Source organism: Phocoena phocoena, chromosome 11, assembly GCF_963924675.1.
Source record: "Phocoena phocoena chromosome 11, mPhoPho1.1, whole genome shotgun sequence".
Lineage (NCBI taxonomy): Eukaryota > Metazoa > Chordata > Mammalia > Artiodactyla > Phocoenidae > Phocoena > Phocoena phocoena.
This window is the reverse complement of record NC_089229.1, coordinates 1728764-1751020: the sequence shown is the minus strand read 5'-3', so window position 1 is coordinate 1751020 and position 22257 is coordinate 1728764. Positions and strand designations below refer to the sequence as shown.

At 63.5% G+C, this 22257-nt stretch overlaps 1 protein-coding gene across 1 annotated transcript in view; it reads left to right on the top strand.

Annotated features, from left to right (window-relative positions):
• TAFA5 (TAFA chemokine like family member 5) overlaps positions 1-22257 on the top strand; it is a 189076-nt gene that overhangs the window by 102182 nt on the left and 64637 nt on the right. Inside the window, exon 2 of the mRNA XM_065887768.1 lies at positions 16564-16713. Within this exon, the coding sequence (XP_065743840.1) occupies positions 16564-16713 (150 nt within the window). The remainder of the gene's footprint in view (positions 1-16563; positions 16714-22257) is intronic.

Sequence of the window (22257 nt, the reverse complement as noted above, 5' to 3'; positions counted from 1 at the left end):
AGTTTCTGTGGGAAGACGATCTTTCCTCCACAGGGTCACCTGTGCTCCTTCGTCGGGGACTGGTTTTCCCGGGGGCTCCCGTCTGCGTTTTAGGGCGTGGGGCTAAGCTCCTTCGGCGCAGACAGCACCATCCGGCCCTCTGAGGCAGTGACCCCACCAACCCCGTGCTTCCTGCAATCCACAACGATGCACCCTGAAACGGGGAAACAGGACTTTGCAATCAGCACCTTGGCCTGGGCTCCACCGCGCCTGCGTGAAAAAGTGCACCAGAGCCAGTCAGACTGTGGTTGGGCTCTTCCGAACCACCCTGGGTCTCCCGAGCCGGAGGCCTCCCAAGATGGGGCCGTGGGCGGCAGGGCCGTCGGGGCAGCTTCTCCGTCACCCGGTCCTGCAGCGGGCTCACGCCGCGCAGCTGGCAGTCCCAGGCAGAGGCGGCTTCCGTGTGCCCCAGGGCGGGTGAGATGGCGGCTTCCGTGTGCCCCAGGGCGGGTGAGATGGCCTTTGTCTACCTTTGTCAGCGCGGGCTGGGCCAGCGGCTGCCCTGCGTCCCTGTGGTGCTGCTGACGGTGTCCCCTGACATGGTTAGGACAGCCGGCCCTCTGGGTGTCCCACCCAACGCTCCACGAGCTCACAGAGGTGCCATCTTACCCTCGGGAGTAAGCCGCAGAATCAGAATTCCATCTTTGTTGTCTGAGACCCTCTGCCTGGGCTTATCCCACCTGGGCTTATCCCCTCTGTCTGGGCTTATCCCACCTGGGCTTATCCCACCTGGCTTATCCCACCTGGGAGGACCACACCCTGGTCCCCAGAGGCCAGCCCTGTCCCACTCTAACTGGCGAGGAGGCTGCAGGTGACGGAGGGGGCGCCTGAGGGACCCCATGGGGTGCAGGGTAGGGAGGCTGCCCACTGAGCCCAGGCTGGGAAACCGAGGCTCTGAGACGGTGGGCACCTCGGCCAGGCCGGAGCCTGTGGTCCCGGAGGCTGGACTGGGATGGGCACGGGGACAGGAAGTGACTGCCACCTGGCTCGGTCTGGCCTGAAGGTCCTGGCAGGGTCAGAGGGGTCAAGGTCGGCCTGGGAAGTAACACCCAGCTGGGACGACGGGGAGGGGATACTCATCAGCACAGGTTACCGTGTTCCACTTCACATCCACGCAGGCGAGGATTATCGGGATGCCAGGCAGGGGTGGTCGCTACCCCACCGGGCCCCCGGCTGCTGGGGTGCCAGCGGGGAACCCCCCTCGGCCTCCAGCCCTTCCCCCCACTGCCCACTTGGCCCCCGCCCAGGGACGTCTCCTTGCCCACAGCCACCAAGGCCCTCAGCCTCCTCCAGGTGCCCCAGCCAGGGAGGGCGGGATGGGGCCTGGTCCCCTCTGCAGCCCCAGGAAACCTCCCCAGGCCTTCTGTCGATACAGGTGAGAGGTCTGTCCCCAGATGTCCCGTCCAAGCCAGACGAGCTGCAGGTGCCAGCCCTGTGTCCTCCCTGGTAGGCGGGCGAAGGGTGTGGGGACAGATACCCCCCGGCTGCCCCCTCTGGAGGCCTGGGCCCACTGGAGGCCAAGCCACTGTCCCCACGCCCTGCCTGGGCCACCTTCTGTCCCCCTGGTGCTGGAGGCCAGGGAAGGCAGAGGGCTCCCCGTGCCCAGCTGATGGCCACACGTGTCCTCGTCCATCAGGGACGCTACCGAGGGGCGCCCTCTCCTGAGATAAGGTGCAGGGGAGCGGCAACCGAGGGTCTGCACAGGACTCCCGGCACCTTGGGAAGGGGGGCTCGTCCCTGCCAGCCTGGCCTGCAGGTGCCCCTCCTGGAAAAGGAAACACTCGGGACTGGTGGCCCTGGGGCGTTTACGGGGTCCCGGGCTGGCTCCCCTGACAGTGGCCTCCACCTCAGCTGTCCCTGCCGAGGGCTGGAAGAGGAGCCCAGGCTCTGCCCTGACGCCCTCAGCCTCAGGGCACTCGGCCCCAACCCCGGGACACTGAAGCCTTTGAGTCCCTCGTGAAGGGAAAGCAGGTTTTCTCCACCATCACTGTCATCCTTCGGGGGTCAATTCCCGCACATCCTGAAAGGCAGCTGGGAGCAGGCCTCTGGCGAGACGGCAGGGAGCAGCCCACCTCTCGGCCCCTCTCGCAGCTCAGGAAGCACGTGGAGCCCGGTGCCGACGGCTGAGGCCCAGCAACTCGGCTCGGCCCCCTGCCCCACCCCCTCCTGCCGGCACCCAGCCCCTTGGCCCTGGCTCATCCTGCGTCCCCAGGGCCCAGTAATGGTCTGAAAGTCAGATGAACTCCCTTCAGATTGAAATGAGTGTCTTTGAAAAGGCAGGGTCATGGTTTGGTTCCAAGTCGGGTTCTCATCGGTGGTTCTGGCCCCGGGGAATCTGGCTGGTCTTGGAGCCATGTCTGGTCTCCACGTCTCGGGGGAGCCCAGGGGTGGGGGACATCCTTCAGAGCACAGGACCGCCCCCCCCCCCAAACATCCACCTTGCCCCGGGCAGAAACCCTGGGTTCAAGCCACCCGACGGGAGGAGGCAGACAGCCCTTCGGGGACGTCATGGCCCAAATGGCCCCTCCTCCCATCGCCTGCCAGGGACGTTTCTGGTCCCCAGGGGTGTCACTGCTAACAGTGATGCCGGGTCACGAGACTGAGAACTGGGCCAGGAGTGTCCCAGACGTGCAGGGCAGGGGTGGCCCCTACTCACAAGGGGAGGTCTGGACTGGCCCCACGTGGACACCGTGCCCCATCCAGGAGATGACCCACCGCGACCCGGTGACTCCTCTGGGCTCCAGGAGCCTGGGAGGCCGACCCAGCGTCTCCTCGGTGCTGCTGACACAGCAGGTGCCAGATTCTCCCACAGGGGCTCAGCTGGCAGAATGGCGCTGGGCTCTCTCTCGCTGAGGTAGGCTGCTGCCCAGGGCCCGTCTCCAGGCCGTGGCTCTGAGTAGCACAAGGTGCCGTGCGGGCTGGAGTGGGCGAGGTCTGGGGCGCGTGGGGCCCGGAGGCAAGGGTGTGCCCGGTTTTCCGGCATCTCTGGCTCGGGCCAGCCGGGCGCGGAGCAGGGTGAGGCTGGCTGACTTTTATTGACTTCTACTGACTTTTGCGAAGTCGGAAACTGCAGCGCATAATTACCCCGTGCTCACAGAGTTGTGCTAACAGCGTTCCAGTCCGCTCGGGCCGGGCCCCGGGCCGCGCAAAGCCTCCAGCCACGGTCACCTCATTCACAGACACTGTCGCGGGGCCGTTGGCAGGGAGCCAGCTGGACAGGCCGGTGCTCTGCGAGGGCCGTTCCGGGAAGGCGCTTGCTGCCTCAGGGAGAACAATAAAAGCGTCCTGTCCGCCTCACTGCCGCTCCATCAACGCCCGCGCGTCAGTGCAGGAGCAGGGCCCTGGGCCCGTGCGAAACCCTGCCCTGAACGTCTCCCGGGGCCCAGTGCCCAGGAAGGGGCAGGAAGTGCCGTCTGCTGGGGAGGGCGCTCTCAGCTCCTTGCTCTTCAGCCTGAAGCCAGACAGCCAGGCCCGAGGGCCCGCCTCCCCCTCGCTGAGAGGTTGAGGCACCGCCAGACGGCAGGCTGTGGGAGGGGTCGGGGAGGACCGGAGCCCTGCGGCATCCGGGGCCGGTGCTTGGGATACCAAGGGGTCGTGTGCTCGCCGTCAGGGACATCCGGGGAGGGTCTGCACCCCGTTTTGCTCCCCGACAGGGATCCTGAAGGTCAGGTGAGCCCAGCTGCTGTGGACGAGACCTGCCAGGCGCCGTCGGCCACCTCTGGGGTCTTGGCCCCTCTGCCGCCAGGGCGGGGGTGAAGCTGCAGCCTCAGGTGCCTGGCAGGTGGGCACCCAGCACAGGTGTGTGGCTCCCGGTGGGCAGCAGCATCCCGACACCGGTCCTGCTATGGGCGGGGCTGGCCATCCCCCCACCCCCTGCGTTTCCAGGAGGGAGCTGGCCTGGAAAGGCTGCCCAGGCAGGGAGGGAGCCCTCCAGGACCCAGACGTGGGGTCCCTGTTCCTCTGACGTCCCCAACAAAGCCCAGAGTGGGGGGCCGTGTGGGCCGTGTTCACTGGCCAGCTGGCCCCGGGCTCCCTCGCCTGACACTATCCTTGCGACCACGCTGGGACCCTGAGCCGTGCGGTCAGACAAAGCCCCGCAGGCCAGAGCCCCTTACGGCCTCGTTACCCAGCCCTGCCCGGCTCCTCGGAGCTGCATCCACCGCACGGTGAATGGACTGGACTCTGTGCGGGGACCCAGGTGACGGTCGCTCTCGCGGGACCCGAGCCTCTTTCCCGCTCCCCCAGTGAGAGGCCCCGGGGAAATCTCACACCTTCAGGCTGTCCCGGCACGTAGCGACGTGTAGAGGGACAGTGGCCGGCGCTCCGAGTCGGGGTGCAGCCTCTCCGCCCCCAGCTCTGTGTGCCATCCCAGGGGCGGCTGCACCTAGGGTGTGTGGTGGAGCCCTCACCTGTGCTGGGTGCTGGCAGAGCCTGGCGAGTTCTGTGGTCAGGAGGGGTCTGGGCACCCGCTGCTGGGGGATCTGCCCTGGCTTGGTGGCCGGTACGCGGTTGGCTGCAGTGGTGAATCTGCTCCCGCTGTGACCACAGCAGAGAGGACACGGCCTCTGGGATGCTGGCCGTGCAGCTCCAGGCAGAGGTGGGCCTGGGTGGAGTCACCGACGGGGATTCTGGAGGCCGGGGTTGGTTCTGCAGAGCAGGGGGGCCTTGACTGACAAGGCTGGTGACCCCGCCTGGGCCCTGCAGGCTCGCAGGGCAGCACGGGGTGGAGGGCTTGGGGTCTCCCTGGCTCAGCCTGCAGACCAGGGCACAGAGGACGAAGACCTGCCCGAGGCGCCCAGGGTCCCCGACGGCAAGGCCAGGCCGCTGTGGTCCAGGCTCGGATGGTCCCCTCCAGATGGAGAGGTCACAGGGCCTCCCGGGCGGAGCTCTCCAGCCCCGACCCTGCAGGCCTCGCCCCTCTGTGGAGTCTGGGGAGGCAGTGGGACTGCGCTAACTTGGGGGGTGATCCGCGTGGCCACCAGCATCCTCACTGGCCCTGTCCCTCCCAGCTAGAGGAAAAAGACTGAAAGGTGCGGTGGCCCGGTGCGCCCCAACAGGTGTCCTTTCAGTGGGGGTCTGAGGGCATGAGTGGGGAGGGGCCCTTGTGGACCTGAGCGGGGGAGGGGGCACAGCCCAGGGTAGCCGGCCTCTGACAGCAGGTACCAGGGAGGACAGGCCAGGGGCCCAGGGATGGCGGGTGATGCCGGGCAGGTGGAGGGGCAGCTCTGGGCCTGTGTGTCCCGAGGAATCTGTCCCCGTCCAGCCTTCTCCAGGGCGAAGCACAGCCCCACAAAGTCACACGCAACCCCAGACCCCTCTGCCCTCTGCAAGCCTGGCCTGGGCCGCCTCTCATGACCCTCCCCTCCCCAGACTGAGGGCCCAGAACCGGCCACAAACAGCTGCTCCTCGCGGGAGGCGTGTGTCTCCCCAGGTGCCGGCGGCAGGGGGTGTTTCAGGGGCTCTTGATCTGTCCCTGCGTTTCCAACTTGAAGCTCAGCTGGCAGCCAGCTCTGAAATCTCACATCTCAAGGACGAGCGTCCCGCCTCTGGGCACTGCCCCGCCCTCCGTGGGTTGATGGCCGTGGCAGTGACAGCAGGGGGAGGTCCCCGACCGCCACGTGGTGGCTTCTGCTAGCTCAGGTCACCTGGCATCTCTGCGGCCCACCCTGCAGCTTTCTCTGTGCAGCCTGGGTGAGCCTGGGGAGGAGGGGAAAGGGGCGCTCGGCCAAGGGGGCGGGACGCTAATTTGATGTTAAGGCTGCAGTGGAGCCACTGCAGGGAACTTAACTAGAGAGGCTTTGATCTCGGTTCCAAGAGACCCTGGAAAGCCTGCTCCATTGCCGTAATCACAGCCATTATTCTTTTCCTTTTTATCACAGTTCCCTCCACCTGCTCTTATCCAGATGAAAAAGCCAGGCTCTCAGATAGCCCAGACGAGCCCCTCTCGGAAGGGCCTGCTGGGCGGGCATCTCTAAGCAGAGGCCTCTCGCTGAGCTGGTGGCCACAAGCGGACTCTCTCCTCTCTCCCCCAGGCTTTCCTGGGACCCTTCCCACGTCTGCAGACTTACAGGAGGCTGCGGGATGAGCCAGGCAGTGGGCAGGGGCAAGGTTCCAGAGGGGGCGCCCGGCCATGGCAGGGGGCTGCCCCCTGCCCCTCTCCTCCCAGCCCATCCTGCTTCTGGGCTTGGGAGGAGGACGTGGCCCAGGTGGGAGGACGGGACAGCCCAGGGTAGGAGAGGGCGCGGCCATGGACAGGAATGGCAGTGACAGGGCAGGAGCAGGCTGGGACCAGCCAGCTGGATTCTGGGAGGTTTGCATGAGAAGATCTGTGACTTTGCTGGGCAGGCCATACTTCTATTTCACAGTCGTGTCGTTGGGGACAGCCAGGGGCTGACTTACGGAGCAGGGTGCGTTCAAAGGCTTGTCTTTAAGTTGAGAGAAGGCGGGTGCCGTGCTCTGAGCCGTGAGGACCATCTATCTGCGAAGGTGACCTGCCCCTCTCGATTATCCCAAGTTCAGCTCCCCTCCCCGGTCCCTCCGGACAGGGCGCCCGTGAAGCATCACCAGGCAGGGTCACTGTTGGGGGGACCTCGACTCCAGGGACCCAGTCCTACCGCCCGAAAGGTCAGGGACGGCACCACAGCTTAACAGGTCGGGCCACCGCCCCGTCGAGGCCTGAGCCGCAGAGCGGCCTGGGCTGGTCCCCTGTGCCAGGCCACGGGAGGGGCCTTCTGTGAGGTGCCAGTTTCCCTTGATTTCTTTGTCTCCCTCACACCCCCAGCCCATGCAGAGATCATCCTTGGCTGGTCTCCATGCCCTTCCACAGGGACCTGGACTTGGGGACAGGCCACACGTGTTTAAGTGGAAGTTGAACGGCGATCCGGAATGCCACACTCGGCTTTCACCACAAACTGGATTTCAGTGGAACTCAGATATCGAGAGTGTGACGCTCGGTCTGATTGTAAAAGGTGTTCTTTTCTGGTCTCTTTAACCCTCACGCTAATGTCTATCTAGTGGTGGAACTAAACATGGCTCCCTTAGTTTGAGAGTCCAGGGCCCCGGCAGTTAGCTTCAGTTCGAAAGTGGCTCTCGCTTTGTCCAGGAGAGGCGGGCTGTGGATGAGGAGGCCGGGGCTTCTGCTCTCCACGCTGCCTCCTGCTGACGTCGGGGCCCTGGCCCCCCCATCACCCCCGGGCTGAAGACGGAGGGCCGCAGCCTGTGGTTTGGGGGCAGGACTAGTGCGGGTGGGGGCTGGAGCCGGGTTCCAAGGGCAGTAGGAGAGGGGCGTGCTGGGCCGGGGCAGCGGGCGGCTCAGAGTCGCGGCTGGGAGGTGGGGGGCTCGTGGCTGAGGGCAGGTGAAGAAAGCGCTTTGCAAACGGGAGCTGCAGTGCAGCTGCAGCCGTCTCGCAGGGTCCCTGGGGTGTCTGCGCTCAACCTGCCCTGAAGTCCTTCCAAGGAAGTGGGGGCGGGGCTCCGCAGGGGGTGTCCTGAGCACCCCTGCGGGTGTCCTGACCGCAGAGACACAGAGCCGGGCGTGGGGGATCTCCCAGCCTCCCCCCTCCCTCCGAGGCCTTCAGCCTGGGAGCTGCTCCGTCCCCCCCGCCGTCCGCCTCCCCTTTACCTTGTCTCTTGGCCTTGGGCTGAACTGGCTGGTGAGTTTAACCCACAGTAAAAGCAGTAGGGATAGTCATCTCCTTGGATGACTCAGAGTCCGCGTGCGCCTTTGCCTGGGTTACCAGAGCTGCCCCGCTCCCTCCTTGAGCTCTGTTTTCGTCCAGTGCTGTTTAAATCCATGGTGACATGTTCCACGTACGCTAGGGAGCATGAGGTGAGGTCCTCCTCCCGCCACCGTCTCCAACCGGCGGCAGTGACAGTGGCATCCACACTGCCGCCCACTCCCCACCGTCACCAGCCCCCCACCGCCACGTTACCCCTAGTGATTCCTTAACTCTTCCCTCCTCCTGATGGTGCTGATAGTATTTCTCATTGTACGACACTTTGGCAATGAGCCAGGCGCAGATTCGGGGACGTGCGTCCCGAGGATGCCCGTTCGGGGTGACCGTGGACGAAGTGGTGGCCCGAGAACATGGTGAGGCTGCTGCCCCCTGAGCACCGGGAGAGCGCGGCACAGGGGGCCCTGCGTGCAGAATGGAAATGCCGCACCGCGGAGGGACGCATCCCGGGGAGTGAGCGGCCACCCACACCACGATTTCCAGTGGCCAAGGCCACATCCCCGTGTGCCAGGCGGGGCTCTCCGTGTTCTCTGGTTTGTCGCAGAGACACGCGGTGACACGCCGATTGCTGGCATCTTCCTCTCCCGCCTAGGCGGACCCCTACAGGTCCACTCCGAGGGTGAAGGCAGGTGGCATTTTAGGGTCTCGGCGCTGAGCGCCCCTCGCCCCACACAGGTCCCACCGAGGGCTGCGTGCTCCTCGGTCCCTGGCGGGACTGGTGGGACTGGAGAGTCTGGTCCTCACTGGTGTCTGATTTCTCCTGCGAGGAGCCGCCTGCCCCTTGGCCTCTCCGGGGGAAGGAGTTGCCCTGCCCATCTTACAGGGGGAGGCGTCTGCCGAGGTGGGGGTACAGCCCAGGACCAACCCCGCAGCCCTTCTCTGCAGCCCGGGGGGTGTGGGAACTGAAGCTCCTGGCTCAGGAGCACAACAGCTCCATGTCCTATGTGTGTCTGTGAGGTCCAGGGCGTCACCCCGAATCAAAGCAGCAGGCAGGCCCTGCCGGTGGGACCTGGTCCCTCGAGGGAGAGGGTTGGGGAGCAGTCTTGCACCCCAACCTACACCCAACATCCCAGGAAGTCCTGTTGAGGCCAGGGGGAGAGGTTTGCTGGATGGGTTTAGGTGCCGGCCACTTGGCTCCAGACTTGGGACACTCCGCCACCCCAGCTCCATCCCCCCAGCTGGCAGCCCCCCGTGTACTCAGGACACACGTGGAAAAGGCCATCTAAGACCTTCTTGAGGCCAGTGGGCCACCCCCCAGCCCAGAAAACAAGGGCCCCTGCCTACCCCGGGGGCGATTTGAGGTGTCTACCACGTGGGCCCACTGGACCTCTTGGATGTGTTGCCATCACTGGTGTGGCCTCACCTGCAGGAACAGCAGGGCCAGTCCAGGCTGGACCACGGGGCCACGGGACGAGGAAGAAGCTCCAGGTCATTTAGGCTGGTGGGTTACAATGTCCTGGACCGTAAATCTTGGTTAAAAGCAATTGTTCGCAGCAGCCAGGAACACACAGCTGCTATCCTGTGCTGTGTCCTCCCCGACCAAGTCCTGCGGCCCCCGGGCCCCTGTCCCGAAAGCTGACCGGTGGTGGCTCACAGCCAGGGGTGCAGGAATCAGCAGCGAAGGGCGTGCGGGACTTTCCGGGAGACGGGAGACCCTGCGGGTCGGGGGGAGCGGGTTTGCCTGGGTGGGCGCCTGCACGGCCCGCGCGCACAGCGGGCACGTTTTACAGCACGTGCACTGCGCCTGGGACTCAACTTTATCAAGTGCCGTCCTTGGGTTTCACAAGGATCGGCAGGTCCTGACGCGGGATTTCATAACCACGCATCTCACCGCCCTCCGTGCCTCGCAGGACGAAGCCTGCTCCCGTTCAGAGGCGTCCTGGGCGTCCCTAGCTGGGAGCAGCTTGTTCTGGTTCCAGAGGTGACGAGGATGAGGGTTTGATTTAGGGCACGGCTGTTGTCACGCGTTCTCCTTGAGCTTAAGCTGAAACCTGCTTCCCTGTAACCACCAACCATCGCCCGTCTCCCAAAGGGCCCTGTGAGGCCCAGGACACTCAGGGCAAGGCCCTGACCCACGCTGGCCATGGGGCACGTGCAGATGCTAAGATCCCCAGACCCCCCATTCTGTGGGAGACAGAGCGCCTGCAGCCCTTCCGACCAGAGTGCAGGCCCCCCGGTTACAGGTGCGGTGTGGTGCCCCAGGCCCAGCCAGAGACGAGCCAGGGCCCCCGGGTCCTCCCACCACAAACTCCACAGGCCTTGTGGCTCCCACCTCCTGGTCCCCGTGTGGGTCTCCATGTCCGCACCTACGTGGCCTGGACCCTCCCCGAGGGCAGAGCCGCTTTCTCATCTGGGTCTTTTCCCTCCTGTTGGGGACCTGCCCGGGCCCCCATCTTCCTGGTCACGCATGTGCCTGGAGGTGACCCAGCCTGTGGTCAGCTCCGGGCCCCGTGCCGGCCTCAGGCCCTGCTGGCCTCCTGGGCTGCCCAGGTTTTGTTCTCATCCAGGCACAGGGCTGACACTCGTGACCGCTAAATGCCATCCTCTCTGAGTGCCTTTATTCTGTCAGACCTCCTCCCAGATTGATGTCGGCACAGACTGGATTAAAGGGCTGTGGTGCCTTCCCGGGAACGGGGCGGGGGCTGCCTGAGGGCCAGGCCCAGCTGAGTCGCCCCAGGGCCTCTTCCCACCCGGGAGGCCACGGGGCACCGGCTGCCCAGAGCCATCCTTTGGTATCCCATCCATCTGGAGCCGGGGGTGGGGTGGGGGTGGGGTGGGGGTGGGGGTGGGGGGGGGTGGGGGTGGGGGTGGGGGCGGGGGCCTGGACCATGCCCTCCTGAAACCTACACCCAGGTTACAGACCGTTCTCTTCACTGAGAAATGACGCCCGAGCAGGAGTTTGGACCCCCTCAGCCCTTCCCGTGACCTTGTTCAGGGTCTGGCTGGTGGCCGCCCTGGTTTGGGGACCGTGCTGGGGCTGCTGAGGTGCTGGTATCCGGCCATCCTGCCTGGTCCAGCTCAGGGAATAAATGAAACTTGGCAAAGCTTGACTCAGCCAAAACGTAGCAGCAGGGACTATGCCCGTGAGTACTCGGGATGCAGCTGCCCTCCGCTCACAGCCTGTGGCGTCCCGGGGACCGGGAGGGTGCGTGTTCCACAGAAACTTTCCACAGGGCCCCTTCCCCAAGCCCCAGGCCCCCAGTCGGGATCTCTTGGGCATGGGAGAAACCTCTGTGAGCTGCTTGTGGAAAATCTGTAGAAACAAGGACGGTAGTGGTACTTGCCTTGATGGGGGAGCATTGAGGGCGTGGTGTGGCCCCCCACCGAGTCTGGTCCGGCCCCTCAGGGACCAGTGCTGTCGCTGGGGGTAGCTCTGCACTCCTAGCCTCTGGGGCTGCGTGGGTGGTAGGAGCCCCCGGCCCCTGGTCCTGGGGCACATTCAGCGGCCTGGATCACTAAGGCACCGAGGCAGTGAGCCCCTTGGGGGTCCGCTCCCAAGCCAGGCTCCCCTCCGCAGGCTCAGCCACCACCAACTAGGCAGGCGTGGCACGCGCCCTCCCCCGTCCCAGCAGCAGGGACGGGGCCCTGCAGATCCCAGCCCTGTAGGTCACGCTACATCTGAACCCCCGGCTGGGCAAGGCTGCCTCCTAATGGGTGGCCAGGATGGGGGTGATGGACCTGACCTCTCCTGGGGGGGTGTTTCCTGCTCTCCCGCGGGACCCCCAGCTGCAGGCAGAGGTGACAGCGTCCAGGGGGAGCGTGGCCAGCTGTTTACATGCAATGACGTTCCCACGAGTGTCAGGGGACAGAATCAGACCATAGAACCGGGGGTTTGCGTGACCACCCATGCGCACCCTGACCTCCGCCGTCTAGTGAGAAGCTGCAGGCCTGTCTCTGGGGGAAAGTGAGCATCTCTTTCTTTTTTTACACGTCTCTCTACGGCATCTGGCTTTTGTTAAATGCTTATGTTGCTGCCTTTCTCCTAAGAAGACTCCCTGGAGTTTTGTTTCTTTCCGTCTTCACGGCAGCCGCCCATCACCCCTCAGGCACACACGTGTGCACGCCTGGACACTCTCCTCCCTGGGCCCCGGCGGGGCCTGTGGGTCCAGGCGCCAGGCTGGGCTGGGGGGGCAGCTGCAGGGAGGCCCGGCCTGTGTCCCCACTGCAGAGGAGGACGTGGTCAGGTGTGGGCCGCGTGCATGGTGGGAGCAGCTGTTGGGGAAGGAATTGTGATTTCTTGTTTGCTTTATTTTTGAAGCATTCTTTTTTCTTTCTGGTTTTAAAAGTAATACAAGTTCTTTGTAACAAAATTACCTGGGGGAAGACAATAAGAATTATAATCCCACCCGCCCCCCGAAGAAAACGCCGACCACGTCTTGTGTGTTGGTGTGCGTGTCTGTGTGTGTGACACAGAGAGCAGAGGTGAGACAAGGGAAGGAGGGAAGGGGGAGGCCAGACTCTAGAATCTTCCTGGCTGCCCTCTCCCAGAGTAGGAGGGCCCACCGGGAGGCGTGTGGGGACTGGCCTGGCCCGTTGCAGGCCTCCCCACTCCTCTCGGAGGCCCGTGTCCCACGTGTGCTGTCCCAGACCCTGGGGGTCCCTGGTTCCTCGAGCTTCAGGAGCGAGGGATGAAGGGCGGGCACGGCGGGACCTGGGGAGGGTCATTCCTGGGGGCAGTAGGCTCCCAGGGGGTCCTGGCCGGCCTTCGGCCAGGTGCATGGGTCAGGCCCTGTGACTGAGATACCCATCGTCACGAAGCCGCTGGCCTGGTCAGAGGACACCGGGGCTGAAGTGTGAGGCAGTGACATTTTCACAACAAACCGGAAATCTGAGTGGAACAGAGAGGTTTCCAAGTGCAGGGTGGGCGCCTGCCTGGAGCTGGCTTGAGAAGACCCCCCCAGAGTGCCACAGGGGGTGTCCAGAACATCAGCCCCGGTTAAGGCGGCCAGTGTGGTCCCCTGGGGGCCCAGGGCCAGGTGGCTGCCTGTCCTCCCCCCTGCCCTGTGCCCCACACTTGGATGCAGGTTGAATGAGGTGCTGTGGGTTCCTGGGCAGCTGGGTGGGGGGGCCTGGGAGCTCCAGGTCAGGTGTGGGCAGACAGGGACGGACCAGCGCCTTGGAGGAGGGCTCCGCTGAGTCCGTGGCGAGTCCGGTGAGTTCCGAGCACGTGGTCAAGTTCTAAGTACTGTGAGCGACGAGGTACCACCCGCATGTTAACTGCGCAACCAGAGTTCACTGTCGACCCCCAGAGCAGAACCGACAGCGTGGGTGGGGCCGGGCAGTCTTCTCCTCGACACCAGGCGACCTCACGGTGCGGGTGGACCACCCCTCTCATGCCTGAACTCCGTGTTCAGCTGTGTGACCCGCGGGGAGAGCCACCTGGTGTCTCGGGACGCCGCCTCTTCCGAGCTCGCCGAGCACCTCTTGAGCCTGTATTCTGAGCCCCTGTGGTGATGTGCTGCCACCCTGTCCCTGTCCCCTTGCCCTTCACCTGGGCTGCTTGCTTCCAGGAGCCCTGGACCTGCCCACGGGAGCCGTTCACGTACTGCCGTTTGCCAACCTTGTCAGGGGTGCCGGGCGCCTGAACTAAGGACAGCGCGGTGGAGCCCGGGGGCAAGGCAGCCGGGGATGGGAGCGTTTATCCATGAGCTCCTCCAGGGGTCGGGGACAACATCCAAGACCCAGCCCAGCCCGGGGAGGATGGTCACGGCACAGGGCGAGGACCACGTGAAGGTCCTGGGATGAAAGCCCGGGAGGAGACCCGAGTCTGCAGACAGCCAACCCCCAACACGGAATCGAGGGCTGGAAACCCCAGAAGGGGAGGCCAGGGCAGCCGAGGAAACGCGGTGTGGAGGGATGGAGAGGGGCCGGGCTGGGCGCCTAGGCTGTGAGCTGGTAATAAATTCATGAACCGGGACCCGTGGTGTCCCGAAGGCATGCGGAGCCATGCGTGGCCTGGGCCCGTGCACCCCGGTGCTGGCTCGTTCCCTGTTGGCTTTTCCACACTCTCAGGCAGAGGCTGGCTTTCTTCCTTTCATAGACTGATGGTGTCCCCAAAAGGTACATTCAGGTCCCAGCCCTGTTACCTGGGACGATGGCCTTACTTGGAAATAGAGGCTTCGCAGCTACATTCGAGTTAAGATGAAGCCCCTAAGTGAACCCTAGTCAACGTGACCAGTGACCGTGTGAGAAGAGGAGACACCAGGAGGTCTGTGACGATGGGACTGATGGGGCTACAGGGCGAGAAACGGCCACCAGGACCCACGAGAGGCAGGAAGGTCCCCCCTCCACGGCCACCCTGAGAGAGCCGGCCCTGCCGAGGCCTCGATTTCAGACTTGCAGCCACCAGGCTACGGGTGAAACTTCTGGGGGTTAGGCCCCCAGTCTGTGACGCCTCTTTACGGCAGCCCCTGGGCACTGGCTACAGTCCGGGACACCTGCTGTCCGCGGCATATCCACGTGGGTGCACATGCAGAGGGATCGGGGGGCCCTTGGAGGCCTTGTCCTTCCCTACCCCAGCGCCACTGATCCATGGGGCGTGGTCCAGAATCGTGGCACCTGGAGGGGGATGATGGGATTAGGCGGACGGCTGCCGTGTGAGAGGTGCACTGGACGTAGAGGCCCTCTCAGACCCCCGGCGGGGACCTTGCCCGGCCACCCCCTTACGAACGAGGGTCCAGGCTCCGGAGGCGCGATGTGCCTGGGTCAGGGGTTTCCCATGGCTGGTCGGTCAGTTGCTTTGTTAGTTACTGACCAGGGCTCAGGTTCCGAGGAGATGGGCCTCTGCCGGCCACTGACGTCAACCAGAGGTGTCTGGGGTCAGGGTGGACGGCAGCGAGGACCGAGAGTGCCAGAGCAGCCCCACGGCAACACGCAGAGCTTAAAATAACAGCCGGGACAGAACCCACGCAGCTGCCCGACCGCACGTCGCAGAGTCGGACCAGCCCGCGAGTCTCAGCGTCTTTGCCGTGAGCTCCTGGACCCCCCCTCAGATGCACGGTTGCTCGTAATCTCGTCTGTCTTTAAGGCTCTAACCACTGTTGTTACCAGAAACGCACACCTCACTATCCACGACACTCTACCCTCTGCTGCATTTGTTTATCTACTTTGTTATTTACGCGTCTATTTCTCCTGGTTCTTAGCTCAGTATATAATTTTGCGTGTAATTAGTTAGTGCACGGTCAATCACAGCCAAAGCCTTCAGGGAGGCGGCACTGGGGCGTTGGCCATGGAACAGGCTCTGCTCAGCAAGGGGAGGGGGGTCCCAGCAGGTCGAGGAGGAGGGGCCCGGGGCCCACATCCTTCCTCCCACACCTGTGTGGGTCTCCCGTGAGCCGTCCATGACGGGCTCTGGGCAGCTGGCTTGGGGTCCCCGTGCACAGCTCCCTTCAGGCCCTGGGCCGGGCATGTCTGGTACCCACTGCAGATACCCCGTTGCCTCTTGGGTCGGTCACACCCAGACGTGGCTTCCCCCGGGTCAGGGTGGGTGGCCCGGGCAGCTCTGGGCTGATGGAGCCGGTGTCTGCTCCATGCACTGTATCCTGCCAGCCTGGCCCCAGGCCGTGCTGGGCACCCGGAGGTGACATCAGTGACGAAAAGGCAGTGAGCCGCCGGGAGGACCCGGGGGGCTGCCTGGAGGAGGGGGCCAGGGGTGACAGCAGTGTATGAGGAAGGACACCCAGGGCTGAAGAAACGGCTGCCTGGGAGCCCCAGGGAGCTGCCAGCTTCTCCTCTGTGGGGTGGACACCGCCACCCTCCTCCCCTGCCCGTGGGGACCGTCTCCTGGGTGTCGCCTCCTCGTCGTTCCCTTGTTTGGAGCTGCGGCATGCACCCGCGTCCTCTCTCCCTGCCGACCCCCTGCATAGCGGTGGGCTGGGATCCGTACGGGGCCGTATCCTCGAGCTGGGAGGGGCCTTCAGGGGCAGAGTGCCGCCCGCTTTCTCGCACTGTGGTCCCAGGGCCCAGCGCAGAGGGCGGCTTACAGCGGTGCTTACTGTTTGCGGAGGGAAGGAAAGCGAGGCCGCGAGTGGACGCCCCGGTGGAGGCTGTGGCCGTGTGGCCACACCGAGGGGCCACCCGGTGTCACCAAGAGATCTAGGCTCACAGCTCGGGAATGAACGGGGGTGCACCAGCCAGGCCCGGGGAGGACCTGCAGCTTCCCTGGGGCCAGCGGCCAGGCTTCCCTCGTCAGCACCCGCCGTCCAGCGCCGGCGCTGCCTGTCAGTGTGACTCTTCAGAGCATCCTGGTTTACAGGCAGGCGTGTCCCTCTGCTGGGATGCTGGCCCCCTCAGCTCCTCAGAGCAATGGTGCCCTCCCTGGATTTAGGGGTCACGTGGTGGGGTGAGGAAGCCAGTGAAACCCATGGAGTCGTCACCTGCAAATGAGACGGGTCCCTTCTCGGTAGGTTGGGCTGGTCCAGACACAGACCGGGGCCACTCCAGGCCAGCCTGGCCTCCCGTCACGGAGCCGTGTGCCGCCCAGGTCCTGACTCGTGACCGGGGGCCCTTCCCCTGTGACTCAGCCCTTCATTTCCAGGAGTGGCTGAGATGGGGCACGTTTAACGTCCTGTCGCCCAGGCAAGGCTGCCAAAACCATGCTGTAGAAGCGTGGAGGTCGCTGGCCTGACCCGGTGCGTTGGCTCTTACAGGGTGGGTGTGACGCATCGTCTGGGGGGTTCAGATGTCCCTCTGGGTCCCTCTGCAGGCGGGCGCCAGGTGGGCACTCGGTGTGGTGCCGGGACGGCTGGTCTCCAGGCGCGTCCACTCAGCCCCATCTGTGCCTGTCTTGCAGGTCAGCTGGCCGCCGGCACCTGTGAGATTGTGACGCTGGACCGCGACAGCAGCCAGCCGCGGAGGACGATCGCCCGGCAGACGGCTCGCTGCGCGTGCAGGAAGGGGCAGATCGCGGGCACCACCAGAGCCAGGCCCGCCTGCGTGGACGGTAAGAGCCCCGGCCCGGGCGGCCGTCGGGGGCCACAAGAGGCTGCGTGCCCAGGGTCCACGAGATGCCCCCCGCCCCCAGGACATTCCACCGAGGCGCCCTGCTCGCTGGGCGAGGCCTCGGGCTGCACGGGGCCGCCACCCCCAGCGGTGCCGGTTGTGCACCTGAGGGCTGCCTGCTGGCCGTGGGCGTGGAGGGCAGGCTGGCGGGGAGCCGGGTGCCCACGGGGCCAGAGGGCATTTCTTGGCCAGTCAGGCTTGCTGCGGGCAGAGAGGGTGGAGGCGGTGCCACCAGCGAGATGGCCCTGATGCCCGTGTGGTCTCTGTCTGAGGTGCCAGCGGGGCTCCTCGCCCTGCGGGTCTGGCAGGTGGCAGGTGGCAGGTGCCCCAGGCTTCGTGACCTGCAGCGGGGCCGCCACAGGCTCCCAGGACAGCCCACGCGATGTGCCCGTTGGGTAGGCTGGTGGCACCACTGAGGCTGAGCCGGCTGGGGGACAAGACACGTCCTGTTAACATTCTTGCTGAGTTGGTACTCAGGCACCTTGTGGGAGGTGGTACCTTTGGGGACCGTCCTCAGAAACAGACCCACAAGCCGTCTTTACAAAGCGGGGAGGAGTCCCTGTGGCTTCCATGAGGGCACCGACGTGGGCGCGTCCCCTGGTGCAGGAGACGCCGTGGGTGCTCTGCGGGGGACCTGGGCATCCCAAGGCTGGACGCAGTGGGGCCCAGCAGGGGTCTGGGGCGGGGCCAGCGGGCGAGTCGGGGAGGCGGCGTTGGAGCCGGGCCGGAGCCCTGCCCAGCCCCAGGACTAGAGCAGGGGGGACACCCCTCTTCTGGGCGGCCTGGGGGCTCCCGTGGGCCTGGCTGGCAGCTGCCCGTGTTGGTCCAGGCTCCTTGGGGTGGATGGCCCCATGCAGGGGTGTGGGGCGGCTGGAGGAGTCGCGGTCACCGTGGTCAAGGTGGAGGGTCCAAGGTATCAGCCGGTCCATCCCGTGGGGGCGGCAGGGATGCACAGGGTCGCCCAGAGCTGGACTTGGACCCTGGCTCTTCTGGTCGGTCCCTCCCCTCCCCTACAGCCTCTGCACAGGCTCTGGGGGCCCAGCTCCCTGGTTCAGTCTGCTGCCTCCGCCAGGGAGTCGCACCGGCTCCCCTGCTCTGACCTAGGACGTGGGGGGAACCACCTTGCCTGCTGCAGGCGGTGCTGGTGAAGGTCACGGGAGACGTGATGGGCGTGCTGAGCACAGGGCCGGGGCATCTGAGCTCCTGACCACTCTGGGAGGCTCACCAGCAGTGCTGGCAGGGCTGCATCAGGAGCGAGGACACATCGTCCCTGAGGGGGAGGCTTTCTGACAAGCCGGGTGGGTCCCAGTGCAGCCCCCAAAGGGAGAAAGGCCCCCAAGGAAGGGGCCCTCGGGGATGGGGCTGATTGAGGGACCCGGGTCAGTGTCACCAGTGAGCCTATCCAGGACTATCCGGGGACCTGGCCGGGGCAGCGAGTCTGCTCGGGGCCCGGGGCCTGGAGCTCTAGCCCCACGTGGCCTCCAGCAGGACAGGGAAGGAGTCGGGGACGGGCCTGGGCTCTTGGCCCGAGGGAGCAGGCCCGGCCCTCACCACTCCAGGCCCCGACGTCCTGTGCACCTTTGGGGCTGAGCTGGCCGCGGGAGCCTCACCCACGGAGCTTGGGGTGCCCAGAAGCACCCTGGAGGTGCACGGGGCTCCAGGACCACCCGGCCGCCCCCGGGACCCGCCTTGCTTCCCTCAGGCCCCTCGGCCACGTGCTACCTGACTTGTGCTGCCAGCCCGGAAGGGCTCCCTGGGAATGTCGGGGGCACCTGGGGGATGGTGGGAAAGGACTGTGCTGTGGGGGGGGCTGGAGGCTAGTGGAAGGATGCTGAGGCAGCTGGTGCCTTTGGAGGATCTGGAGCAAGGAAGCACCCGTGCTGGCGTCAGGTTTGTTTCTAAGAAGCTGTTGTCTGTCCTCGTTAAGAGCGTCTAGCCATCGGCATCCCACGGACGGGGTGTGATTGGACAGCCAGATGTCCATGCGCAGTGCTAACGTCCTTGCCTCTGGGGACCATCCTCAGAAACAATCACGGACAGTCTTTACAGAGAGGAAAGGCCTAGCTACTCCGAGGCCGCTCCACTGACCCTAGACTCTGTCTGCCTAGTGGGTCGCCGGTGGACCGCCTTGACCCCCAGTGAGCTGGGCTAAGCCATCACATCCCTATCTGAAGCTCTTGGAACTAGAAGCGGCCAGAGCGCCTTCTGGGCTGACATTGATGGATTCTTCCCGGCCAGGAGGGAGGGAGGGGGAGGTGCGGGCCCGCTCCCCTCCCCTCTGGTCATTAGCTCTGGGAGCCTTCGGGAGAGTCAGGTCAGAACTGATTACTAATTGAATCTGGGTCTGCTCATCCGAAACCGTGTTCTCACCCCTCTCCTGTGAGCCTCCCCGCGCGTCAGGAGCTGGGTCCCAGAGACCCAAATTAAAACCCGGCCGTTTTCCAGGGAGGCCATACAAGTCAGTTAGCTGGCATATTTTGCACAACGGGCATTTCCAGGCTGCCATCTAATTTAATTTTTGCCTTTCTGTTTTCTTGCTCTGTGCACATAATGTTTCCTCAAGTGTGAATCGTGCTGCTGAAGAGGAAACTCGGGTTGCATGGGCTTGCTTGGAATTCCTTAGGAACGGGCCTTGAATTGGGATGGTTTGTGCTGACCCTGTCATGTTTGGTAAATACGTGGGCTTGAAGTACTGAGCCCAGCTGCATCTGTTCACGTGTTTATTCATTTATTTATTAACTTATCGTTCATTCATTTGCCCACTCACTCATTCTTTTGATCAAATAAGGTGTTTGCTCCTGGGTGGAGGAGAGCTGGAAGGGGAGATTGACTCTTAGGGTACCTAGTACCTAGAACATGCAGTGCTGGAGGACTAGGGTCCAGACTGTGGGGCAGGGGCTGGGGGACCCCAGAGTACAGCCGTCACTTCCTGTCCAGGACCTTAGCAAAGTTGCATCTTCAAGGGAGCATTTGAGCAGGGTACCAAAGGATGAATAGGAGCTCACCAAGAAAGTATCTCTTTGTAAAAGGAGGGGGCTGGTGGTGAGAGGGGAGCTCCTGGCCGTGTTTCTGGGTAAACCGCAACCCCCCCCCCCCCCCCCCCGCAGCCTGGACCCTAATCCTGACCTGCCTAGGGTCTTTCCAACTCATGGAACCATCAGAGAAAGAGTTTCTCAAACAAGCCCCACTATCCCTGCAAGGCTTCACGTCCTTACACACAAAACACAGAATGGCACCTACCCTCGGGGCTGCCGCTGGTCGTGGACACCTCGGTTAAAAGCCTCCTCTGCTGGCACTGCAGCTCTGGAAGGCTCTGAGGGCCCCTCTCCACCGGTGGAAATGCGTGTGGCCCCGACGCCCCTCTGCAGCACCGCTGAGAGGACCGAGGCCCAGTCCCCAAGCCCCGCCCCGCCCAGTACACAGCAGGTCACCCACAGGCAGCTCCACTCTCCCTGAAGTGGCCTCTTTCTTTAAAAAGGTAGGCTCTTCCTCCCATCAGCTGAATCCTCATGAAACTCTCTTGGAAGAGAACAAAGTAAAGAAAGCAGCGTGGTGCCCAGGGGCCGGGCACGGGCAGTCGGGCGGGAGAAGAGAGGGTTGTTTCTGGAGTAGCGCTGCCCCAGCCATGGTGGGGGGGTGGTGAGGGCAGGGGTCTTAGGCCGGGCCTGGCAGGGTTCCTGGGAGCCATGGGGTGTGGCGGGCAGGCCTGTCGTGAGGGCCGCTGCGGCCCTGAGGAGGGGGTCGCAGCCTAGGCTGGTGCAGTCCCGTCTGGAGAGGGTCCTCCTGTGTATGGCCTGCCAGGCTCTCCGGAGTCCCTGCCAGGACCTCCTGGCTGATGCTGTTGACCCCTGGCACCTGCTGGGAGCTGGCGTGTCTTCTCGCCAACGTGCCTTCGTATTCCTGAGCAGGGAACTAATGCACCCAGGTCGCATCCCTGGACATCAGGGTCAGATCTCGTAATACACCGTTCCTTTCCGGGGAGCCTGGGATGCAGACAGGGCCCAGGGTGTTGGGTGGAAAGCCGTGGCCCCAGGCCTCCTGGGTGCTCACCAGCTGTGCGCACAGATTGGGTAACAGCTGAGCGTCCCCACACTCCTCTTAGAGTGAGAGGAGGTGTGATGCTCAGAGGCTCTCTCTGAACTGATGCTCCAACCTAGGGAACCACCCGTCCCTCATTTACATTCTTCCCAGCCGTGTATGAGACATGCATGTTCCGGACATGGCCTTTGAGGGATTCTGCTGAGGAAGCTGGAGCAGGGATGGCTGTTTGAGAGGGGTCTGTGTGCAGATGGCTGCTGTGGTCTGGGATGAGTCTGGGTCCCTACCAGGGACGAAGTGAAGACCTAGAAGAGGCACCTCATTAGTAGATGCAAGGAGTTGAGGGCGCAGAAATAAACCCTTGCATCGCATCAGCTGATCTTCATCAAGGGCGCCAAGACCAATGGGGAAGCGGTAGTCTTGTCAACAAGTGGCACTGGGACATCTGGATTTCCGTGTGCAAAAGAACGAGGTTGGATCCCTGCCTCACGCCATATATATGCCAGCAGCCTCAACATGGATCAGAGACCTAAATGGTAAGGGCTAAAATGATGAAACTTGTAGCGGAAGACAGGGGTGACTCTTTTTGACCTTGGATTTGGCAAAGGATTCTTACATATGACACCAAAAGCACAAGCAACAAGAGAAAAATAGAGAAATGGGACTTCACCGAAACGAAAAACTTCGGTGCCTCAGAAGACACCATCAAGAAAGTGAAAAGACAGCCCACAGAACGGGAGAACATATTTGCAAATTGTGGATCTGATAAGGGACCTTTATCTAGAATATATATAGGACCCCTCCAACTCAGAAATGAGAAGACAATTAACACAATTTTAAAATTGTCAAAGGATCTGAGTAGACATTTCTTCAAAGAAGATAGACGTGAATAACCAGATGCCAGCTCTCACGAGTCAGCAGGAAAATGCAAATTAAGCACACGGTAAGACGCTGCTTCATACCCCAAAGCGTGGCTTAGACTCCAACCGTCAGATGACAACAACTGTTCCCGAGGGTGTGGAAAAATCGGAACCCTCCTACGCTGCTGGTGGGAATGTAAAAGGGAGCAGCTGTTTTGGAAAAATGATCCTGATTAAACAAGAGTTATCCTGGGATCTAACAGTTCCACTCCAAATGGAATCCTAGGTATTCCCCAGGAGAAATGAAAATATACATCCACTCTGTCGACTGAAAAAAAATGGCACAACGTGAGGGTTGGGAGTTGAGTTTTATTTGGGGCACAGTGAGGACTACAACCCAGGAGACAGCCTCTCAGAGAGCTCTGAGGGACTGCTCCAAAGAGGCGGGGGGAAGGTCAGCATAGATGAGATTTTGGTGAAGGGGGGAGTCCATGCAATCAAGCACATATTTTCTGCAGAAGGTTTCTGCAAGTCCCGAGGAGCAGACGTCACCGTGAAGGAGTTGAGTGCTTCCCTACAGAAGAGGA